At 64.4% G+C, this 9,736-nt stretch overlaps 1 protein-coding gene across 1 annotated transcript; it reads right to left on the minus strand.

The window, feature by feature from the left end:
- Positions 1-48: 48 nt before the first annotated feature.
- Positions 49-8,775, minus strand: CTSZ (cathepsin Z). The gene is made up of 6 exons (XM_058686102.1): positions 8,606-8,775; positions 8,063-8,226; positions 3,748-3,927; positions 1,836-1,986; positions 1,378-1,540; positions 49-570 (listed from the first exon to the last, which is right to left on the minus strand). Exons 1-6 carry the CDS (start codon positions 8,734-8,736, stop codon positions 460-462), a joined length of 900 nt encoding a protein of 299 aa, XP_058542085.1. The 5' UTR covers positions 8,737-8,775; the 3' UTR covers positions 49-459.
- Between the last annotated feature and the right edge of the window lie 961 nt (positions 8,776-9,736).

The raw sequence follows: 9,736 nt of genomic DNA on the forward strand, positions 1-9,736 counted from the left end.
GATCCTGGTGGTGTTCTCGTGTGTAAATAAGGCACGCTCAGGCTCCACTCCCGCGGGGAGTCGTGTATTTTATTCATTATCACTCGGGTGATCGGAGATGGCCTTCTCCACCCCCACCACTGATTCCCAGGTGACAGAACAACTGGTGATCAGTCTGACCTCGTTTACCACATTATAGGCCACCGTTGCCAAATAGAAAACACCAAATCACGTACTGAGGAGAACGGAGACCACACTCTGGCCGGGCACACCGTGCTGCCGGCCCCGGGGTCTCCGCCCTCCCATTGCCGACCCTTGAAGGATGGCTGCCCCGCCAGCCCGGCAGCCGTCCGCTCGGGTCAGCCCCGAGTTCCTGCAGACGGCGGCACTCCCGGCCCAGCGCCCTTGGCGACGGGATCCCCCCTGACGAGGGCTCACGATACCATCTCTCAAGCCCCCGCTCTTCCGGAGGCCTGGGTCTTAGACGATGGGGTCCCCGAACGTGCAGTTCTCCTCGATAGCGAGGTTGTAGTCGGCACCCTTCCCGTCTTTGTAGGTGCTGGTCACTATCCGCATCCAGCCTCGCTCACCCTGGGGGGGGGGGGGAGCACCACACATTCGCTCACCCCCGTCTCCTGTGCCCCCCGCTGCCCGTGCGCCGCCCCGCCACCGTCTCAGGCACCGTGCCTGCCCTTCCCGGGACCCCTACTCAGAAATACCTTCTGTGAAATACTTTGGCTTGGTTAATATTTAACAAGCGAGGTACATGGCCCTGTGAGCCCAAAGAAAATTAATGTAACTAAAATGTTGACTCTTCAAGCCGGATGACTTAACTACCTATTAATATCCCCGGTTTATGGTCTTTTAATAAAAACACCGAGTTCATCACTTCGACATTAATCACTCTCCCCCACTTCATAGTAATGAATTTGTGTCTTCAGCTGTTAATGGTTAATACTAGGCCTTAGAAATGAACATTCTGGCAGTTAATTTATCTCCCCTGGATTTTTGACCAACTCAAAAGTAGTTTTGAAAAAATGCCGCCGTATTGGGGCGTATCTCCTAAGAGAGCCGAAACTGTGCCGGCAGAAGGGATGAGATGGTTGTAGAGGGACGATCGGGCTGAACCGAAAGTTCCAAAACAGTGCTTTGCAACCAGGGCGGGGTCCCCAGGAGACACTTGGCAAAGTCCAGAGACATTGTTGGTGGCCACGTGGGGCGGGGAGGAGCCACTGGCGTCTAAGGGGTAGGGGGGCTTGACAACCCTCCCCCCACGAAGGATCTGACCCTAGATGTCACCAGTGCTCCTGGGCCGGAGCAAGGAGCCCCCCCAGCCCCCGCTCGGCGCCGCAGTTCCCGGCTGCGGAGCCTGGGGGAGGGTGGGGGGAGGGCGCCTACCCACGGTTCTCCCCAGGAGTTGCGGACGATCCAGTACTCCGTGCCGTCACTGACACCCCAGCCGGCCACAGAAATGACGTGGTTTATGTAGGCCTTGTCGTGGTACTCCGCGTAGATGCCTCCCGTGTAGTTGACCATCTTCTCCGTCGCCATGATACCGCAGCTGAGCGCAACCACTTGGATCAGCACTCGGGTGGGAAGGACTCACCCCCCTTACAGGCGGTCCCGTGGACCCAGCCCGGGTCGTGCATCGGGACGACCCTGCCCGAACTTCTGTCCCTCACTCGAGTGTGCGCACGTGTGCGCGCGCTTCACCCTCGCTACGATCCCAGACGCCCTACGATCCCTCACGCGCCCAGACAGGGAAGTCGGCCCCAGGGAGGGGGCGGGGGGGGGGGGGGGGGGTGACACTGACTGGGGCCCCTGTGCCCAGCTGGCAGGGGGCTCCGGCTCCTCACCTGATGGGGCCGTTGGCGTAGATTTCTGCCATCATCTTCTCCCGCCCGGAGAGGGAGCCATAGTCGCCGACTTTCCAGAGGGTGTAGTTCTGGATGGCGTGGCACTCTTTGAATTCAGTACAGGTTCCACACTGGTTAAACTTGTCGCACTCTGCGGGACAGCACGCGAAGTCGGCGTGAGACGGGCTCCTCGGGGACCCGCGAACGAAGAAGCACGTGCACACGCCCTCTCCACGCTTAACTAACAACCGGGAAGCATCTTGCCGACAGGTGCTGCCGAACTAGGCTCTTCGTCCGGCTGCGAGGCGGCGGGGAGGACCCCCTCCCCAGGCTTTGGCGGGGAAGGAGCACACAGGTTAATCGGCTCACAGTAGGCACTCAAGAGCGAGCCTGTTCTCCTTTAAAGGCCAAGAGCAGGGTCTTTTCACAATACAGCTGAAAGGAGTGGAATTAAACTATTAGCTTTTAATAAGATAATTGTATTGCTGGCTAGTGAACAGGCCAATACATTTGGAAAAAATTAAGCATTTTCTTATTTTATTTTATTTTTTTTGGTTTGAGGAGGTTTCAAGAAGTAGGCTAAAAAAAAAAAAAAGACCAAGTGTGGCTCTTAGTTGTGTAAGAAGACACCATCCCCTGCGCTGTCCCCAGGCCCTCAACATCCCACTTTGCACCCCTCCACCCTGCCTTGTTACGGCTCTCGTGTTACCTACTTGTTACAATTTCCCAGCCGTCCAGATTCCTCCCCCAGGACCACAGACTCCTTGAGGCCTAACCTGCTGGTTTCGTTTGTCCCCAGGACACCAAGTGCCCCAAGCCCAGTATCACTGGCAAGGGACAGATCCGTGGCCACATTTGCTAATACAAAGAGCGGACTATGTACCGCAAACAGTCGGCTCTGCTCAGTGGCACTGGTGGGTTGGAGGGGCCCGGCCTAGGCTGGACGAGACCAGTACAGGGTGAGGGAGGGCAGGGCCCCAGGGACCACCTGATCCCCCCCATTCTGCAGAGCCTTCTCCCCTTCACCTGCCCTCTCCTTGGTTCTCTGACCCCTGTTGTATTTACCACTTCAACAAGACTCACCCAACCAGTCTGGGGGAATTCTTTCTGGCTGGGCACTATGGCTCCGGAGGCGACGTGAGGGCACCGTGGGTGTGGCCCAGAGTATGCTCGGGCCCTGAGAGGGCACTGGGTGCTGCCGGAACTCACCCTTTTATGGAGGGAGAGGGCAGGGGCGGAAACGCACTCGGGCTCCCCCTTCCTCCAACACTGCGGTCTCAAATGTCCCATTAAGTTCATCCCAGTTCTCCGCCCTAGCCAAGAGGGAGCTCTGACAGCGACAGGTGACTTAACGGCCAATTACGGGCTGGACCTTCTTTCCTTCGGCTTCTAAGGAAAGCAGCCTGGGGCTGTGCCAGCTCCCGAGACTCCAGGCAGGCTGGCTCTGCTGGTCCCTGCAGGACCCCTCGGCCCCACCCCTGCCCGTGTGCTCACAGCCCAGGCCGGGGAACGAGCTGATGCTGTGTTCCAGCTGGGCCCTCGTGCCTCCAGTTCGGGGCCGCAACCTACCTGCAGGCCTGCTTTCCTCACCCACTCCTGGAAAACCTTCTCTTCCCTCTGCAGGGCTCACCTTATAGATGCCCAGGAAACCCCCAAAATGCCAACATGGCAGAACCCAAGCACCGTGGCCAGTCCTGGCCACAGGGGACACGAGGCTGGAGACACCCGCCCCAGGTCTTTTCTGGGGGGTCTTCTCAGGAAGGACCGTGGACTCCAGCTGCCTGCCCCCCCAGCCCCACGGGGTTCAATTTCAAGGTGGCGGGGGAGAGGGGCTCCCCGCTCCGTCCCGCCCTCCCCCAGCGCCCCAGCCGCGCTCTCCCCGGGGGGACGGTGGGGGCGGGCGGGCACCTACCCTGGTCCTTAGCCTGGTAGTTGTTGCAGGTCTCGTCGGGGATGCCGTGCTCGTGGGCGTACCCCCACACCGGCAGGTCGTTGCCCCCCTCGCAGGAGCCCGCGTCGCCGCAGTCGATGACGTGCTGCACGGACAGCAGGGTGGAGGGCCAGGCCCCCTTCCTCTTGATGTTGATCCGGTCTGCGAGGGCAGCAGCACGCGCACCTGGTCAGCGCCCGCCCCTCAGGGTGTCCGCACTCCAGGGCCCCCTGCCCCAGCCCTTCCGGGCACGGAGGTGTCTGTCCACACCACTGGCCACCCGGTGCCACACGGGCAGGGCCAGGTCCGTCTGCCCGCGCCTCGGAAGGGCCTGCTGAAGGGCCGGTGGGCCCGCCGGTCCCCAAGACAAGAGCGCGGGACAGGACAGTCCTGCCCCTTGAGGCGCCACCCCCACAGCAGCCCCGGGGCCCCCTCACCTCCCTGGTGTCACCGCACAGACCTCCACTCCTCTGACCAGCCCCGTGCCTTCAGAAACCCGCCGTCAATCTGCGCCCGCTGCCCCTTCCTCCGTGCTCCCTGGCCGCTCCTTGGCCCAGAGAGCTGTCCCTGCGGACACCCCTGTGCAGCCCCCCGGCCTCCCCGGCCGCGCCGGCTCCAAGCAGCTGCCGCCACGTCACCTGCTGACCACTGCACGTACTTCCCTGGGCCCGTGTCCCGCAGGGCTCAGCTCCAGACCCCAAGCACGCCGCCTGACACGCAGCAGGGGCTCACGAAGTACCAGCCGCGTAAATGAGGGAACGAATTTTCTTTTCCTGACCCGAGCCCGGCCCTGGCTGCTGACCCCGGGAGGTCACGCCCCTGGCAGCTCCTGATGGAGGCTCCCCAGCCTCACACCCCGCGGTGCAGGGCCTGCGGGCCAGGTGAGGGCCCCCTTCGCCCTACTGCCCTCTCCAAGCCATTTTTGCCTCCACCGGTCTCGGTTTCCTTCCACACCGCGGTAAGGGTGTCCCCGTTCTTGGGCTGATGCCTGCTGGTGCACGGGAGGGTTTGCCCTCAGGCTCAGCCCCAACCCCCACCCATCTGAGGGCTCTCCAGATTCCACTGGAAAACTCCAAGGCAGGTCCCTCGACTCCCTGCCACCCGGTGTACAGGCTTTCTGCACCCCCCCACCCGCCTTCTGTGGCACATCCCTGCCCGCCCACCCGAGGCCCAAGTGGGCCCTGGGCCCTCTCTCCCCCATCAGTACCTGCACACACGTGGACCTGCCTCTCCTTCCTCCCTCCCTCCTCTCTCGTCCTTCTCTTTCTTTTTTTTAATGTTTATTTTGAGAGACTGAGGAGGAGAGGCAGAGAACATCCCAAGCAGGCTCCATGCTGTCAGCGCAGAGCCTGACGTGGGGCTGGATCCCATGAGCTGTAAGGTCATGACCTGAGCTTAACTGACTCCGATGCTTAGAGCCACCCAGGTGCCCCCGACATCGGCAAAGGGCCCCTGAGCCCCGCACGCGCCTCCGCACACACCGCAGTTCTCTGCTGCCTCGTGAGGCTCCCGGCAGCCCTCCGGGTCTCCATTCCCAGCCCCGCTGTCCCTTCGGCGCCTTGCCAACCTGGCTGGGGTCTCCTCCCCACTGAGGAAGCTGCTCTTGGAAGGCCGAGGACCTCCATGCTGCCAACTCTGAGGCCTACTTCCCCAGCCTCGTCTCCTCCGGCCCCTGCCCGGCAGCGGTGGGCAGCAAGGCTGCTCCATCTGCGGCCCGGTCTGGCCTCCCCGCACCCGGATCAGGCGTCCCCTCCCTCCCTGACCCAACCCCGGGGGGGGGGGTGGTGGGGGCGGTCAAAGACCCTCCCCGCGTGGCCTGAACGTAACTGGAAGTTCCTCTCCACCTGCTTCCTCCATCACCCACAGGTGCTTGTCCACACCTGCTGTGCGCCCGGCTGTTCTCCGCGCTGGGAACCCAGCGCTGGACAGAAAAACAGTCAAAGCCCCGACCCGTGGGGTCCCCACACAGGACAGGGAGCCCGCGTACAGAGGCTCTCGTAGGTCAAGTAAGCATTCTGTGCTCGCTCTGCGTGCAATCGCGGAGGGTTTCCAGTGGGACAGAAGTACAGTCCGACCTGGGGCTCAGTAGACGGGTCTAGGCTGAGACGGGACGGCAGGGGGGCGAGGGGGCAGAGACCAGGCGGTGCCAGCGCCCGGGGCTCAGAGTAGGGGTGCAGCGATGGGGGCTGCAAAAAGCAGAGGGGTTCAGAACATACCCTGAAGGTAAAACGGACAAGATCCGTCCCAGGATCGTACGAGGGGCGGTGCTAGGCTTCCACGGGAGGCGACGGGAAGGATGAGTGGCTCAGCCAGGTGGGGTGGGGGGTGGGGGGACTGAGGCGTGAGGTGTCCGGGCAGAGGGAGGGCAGCGGACAGCTGGTGTCACGGAGGCGCAGGTGAAGGCTGAGTCCCGGGGAACCCAGTGCTCAGGGGGAGGGGGAGGAGCTGGCAGAGGATATGGAGGTGCAGCCAGGAAGTAGGAAGAGCCGTAGTGTGTGGTGAAAGGCGACAGGGACAGGTGATCAAGCGCGACCACGGAGGGCGAGGCCCGGCGGCTGACGGCTGCACCTGCCGGCGTGGCGGCCCCTCGCGCCGAGTGGGAGGTGAAGCGAGGCTGGACGGGGTCTGAGGACGGAGGAAGGGGCCCGCAAGTGGGGCTTGGCTGGGGCGGCATGGGCTCCAGGCCTCCGGCTCATTTGCTCCTGGCGATGGCCGGGTCCAAGCACAGGGCAAAGGGCCTGGGGACAGGAGGAGAGGCAGACCACGACCGGCTGTGTTAGGTGGCAGCCAGCCGGGCCGGCGCCCCTGGAAGTCCCCTTTTGAGGGCTTCTGTTTTCTCATTGAAAGAGGAAGAAGGGTCCTGCTGCTGGGGGAGAGCGTCATTGGAGGAGACGGTTGCCCCGGAGAGTCCGCTCCGGAGATGCGGCAGGGCTGACCCTCTGAAAATGGAACCAGGTGGAGGGCTCGCCCTGGTGACCTTTGTGGCTCTTCTGTCCATCCCCCACCCCGAGGGCCACCACAAAGGCCCTCTTTCAGTTCCGCGCTGTGAGCACCATGCCCGCCGAGGCCTTCGCCCCGACCCTCCGCCTGGGGCCTGCCCACACCCTGCCCGCCCGGCCCAAGGCCTTGCAGGGGCTGCAGGGGTTAAGCCTCTGGCTCCACATCCCAATCAGGGGGCCTCCCAAGCCTCCCACACCTTGCAATGGCGCCGCAGCCTATCTGCCCCCCTTTCCTCCTCCTTCCGGCAGGGCCAGAAGGATGCCCCAGACCACCCCCCCTCCACTCCTCGACCCAAAGACGCCCGGCAGAAGTCCTGGCCCAAAGGCCAGGCTTCTGGGCTCTACTCCCAGCTGCCACTCACACCACACCCGAGTCTCCTGACCTCCTTGCCAGGGACCTCAGCTTCCTCATCTGCAAAGTGGGAACAGTCCCAGGGCAGCTCGGAGGTTTCAATGGAGCCACCAAGCCTCAGAAGCGGCAGCAGCCTCCCTGTCCTTAATCAAGTTAACACAAGGCCACGAGTACACCAGGCCCGCCCAGTGAGCTGCCCCGCGGGGACGAGGCAGTGGTCCCCTGCCCCCCCCCCCCCCCCCCCAGCCAGACAGTCCCTTCTGCAGCGGAACTCTCCCGTCACCGGAGGCGCCTGGGCTGCCACTGGAGGTGGCGGAGCCCCTCCCACACCTCCCAAGCCAGCCTGGGGCTGAATGGAGGCCCGAGGCTGGGGGAGGTCTCTGCTCCCTGCTCTCCCAAGGCAAGGCCCAGAAGCCCTCGTGGGTGGTGTGGCCCTCAGCTTCCCCTCCTTCGTCCCCTCACCGGGGCCAGGGGCCAGATGAGGAAACCGGCCAGCCTTGCTCAATATTCCAAGCCCAGGATGGCCGTCAGCTCAAATATTAACTGCTGCTGCAAAGCAGTTTCACTTCCTTGTCCCCAAATACTGGCAGGGGATTTTGGGTGAGTCTCACCTCTGGTCTGATCCCAAAGGGCCGGGGTCACAAGCTTTGGGGGAGAAACGGCACCTGGGAGCCGCATGTCACGGGGCGGCTGGCCCTCGTCCTGCCTGCCACCCACGGGCCCCAGGCGGACACACAGTCCAGCCTGCAGCACTTTGGCCTTCCCTCCACCGGGAGGAACCGCAGAGGTCACAGGTCAGCTCCCCTAGGCTGGAAGAGGCTCGGCCACCTCCCACCCCACGCTGAGCCGTGGCGCAGAATCCCGGTGGCTGCCTGTGCCGCCCAGGAGGCAGTGTGGACAGGCCTTCGCGGCCCGCGGTCCGGAGGGGCTGCGGAAGCCCACCTACCCGCCATGGCGCTGGTGCTGCCGTGGGCCCAGCAGGAGCCGCAGTACTGGGGGATGTGCTGGTTCCTGGTGACACTGGCGTAGTTGACGCCGTTCACGTTCCGCCAGTCCCAGCTCTTGGGCAGGTCCCTCGGGGACAGATACTCGTGAGGCCGGGGGTATGTCCTGGGAAGAGACCAGCACGAACAGACTCAGCGCCTGCTCCCCTCCCCAGAATGACAGGCTGTGGGAGTCAGCGCCCGAACCCCCAGGGCAGCCCCTCTCCCAGGGGGCGCCCCAGCCCCCCTTCCCCCGGGGGTCGTGAAGGAGGAGGCGCAACCCCCCATGCGGGAACCACATGGCTTCCCCGGCAAGCCCCCGCCCCCACCCAGGCCCCCAGGTGAGGCTTGTCCCACCTTCCAAAGGTAAAGAAAAAGAGCGATCCCCCCCAAAAAACACGGGATCTGGATTTGACCCTCAAAGGTCACGGGAGGCAGGCAGCACGCCAGGTTCCTGGAACCCGGGGGAGCCCCGGGTGGGGGGCCCAGCCCCGCGCGCGGCCGACCTGCGCCCCAGCTTGGACAGCTGGTCCCCCCGCAGGGGCAGGCGGCAGCTGTGACCCGCTCGGAAGTAGGGCCCGGCCCGCGCGCCCGCCAGCAGCAGCAGCAGCAGCAGCAGCGGCCCGGACGGCGCCATGGCTCCCGGCCCGCCGGCCTCTCCCAGCCCTCCCCGCCCCGCCCGGGCCTTAAGCCGGCCGCGCCCGGCGACACACCCCCGGGGCGGGGCCGGCCGCTGGCCCCGACCCCGCCCGCCGCCCCGCCGCCCGGCCCGCGGCCCGGCAGGTGCAGCCGCCCCCGCATCCCGCGCGCGCATCCCACCGCGAGGCCCGCGCGCGGCCCCAGGTCTGCGCCCCGGGCCTGGCCTTCCCGGCCCCGTTCCCCAGAGGCCCGGGCTCTCCCCGGAGAGGCGCTCCCCGTATGCAGAGAAGGAAGGAGAGATCCTTCTAGAAGATCCCCGCCCCAAGGAGAAATTCCACCCGGCCCAGAAATCCTTACCTCTACATTCCAACTTCCAAAGTTGCTTGAAAAGCTTTCCTGCTAACAAAACGCGTCATGGGTCACAGGGGAACCGAAAGCAGAAGTGGGTCCCCGAGGCCCTGGTTTTATGACTTAACAGTTGCCTCCCTCCCTCCCTCCTGCTCCTCGTGGGTGGCAGTCACTTGAGCAGACCCCCTGGCGGCCGCCTTCCTCCGGGAAGAAGAGGTCCGGGCGCTTCATGCCAGGGGCCTCACGGGCCGTGGGGGCCACGGACGAGCTCACGCCGCTCTTGCAGGGCTCGAATGGGGGCATTCCGTGGCCTCCCCGCGGCCCCTCCCTCTGCCCGCGCCAGGCTGGCCATCAGACGTGAACATGCGTGCCTCGTGGGCTTCCAGCAACTTCCCAGACCACCCTCGGAAGCGCTGAGGTGGTCGGGGAATCCCGGCAGAGCGGGGAAGCCTGTCTGGCAGAGCCTGCTGGAGCCCGGCGGGCCACAGAGGCCACGTCCGGCCCCGCTTTACCCGTCCAGAAGTTTAGTCCCTGCTCCTGAAAAGCCGTTCGCTGAGGCGCAGTGCGGACCTGGGCTCTGACCACTGACGTGTCCTTTAGCTTCTTGCGAAGTCGGCTCCTGGTTGGGAGGTGGGGTGGGGGTGGGATGG

This window comes from Neofelis nebulosa, chromosome 9 (assembly GCF_028018385.1).
Source record: "Neofelis nebulosa isolate mNeoNeb1 chromosome 9, mNeoNeb1.pri, whole genome shotgun sequence".
Taxonomy (NCBI): domain Eukaryota; kingdom Metazoa; phylum Chordata; class Mammalia; order Carnivora; family Felidae; genus Neofelis; species Neofelis nebulosa.

Excerpts from the sequence above, each read along its gene's own strand:
- CTSZ (XM_058686102.1), bottom strand. The coding sequence starts at position 8,736 with ATGGCGCCGTCCGGGCCGCTGCTGCTGCTGCTGCTGCTGCTGGCGGGC. Across the intron at positions 8,227-8,605 it reads CTGTCCAAGCTGGGGCGCAG|GACATACCCCCGGCCTCACG; the intron begins GTCGGCCGCGCG and ends GTCTCTTCCCAG. Across the intron at positions 571-1,377 it reads ACTCCTGGGGAGAACCGTGG|GGTGAGCGAGGCTGGATGCG; the intron begins GTAGGCGCCCTC and ends CCCCCCCCCCAG.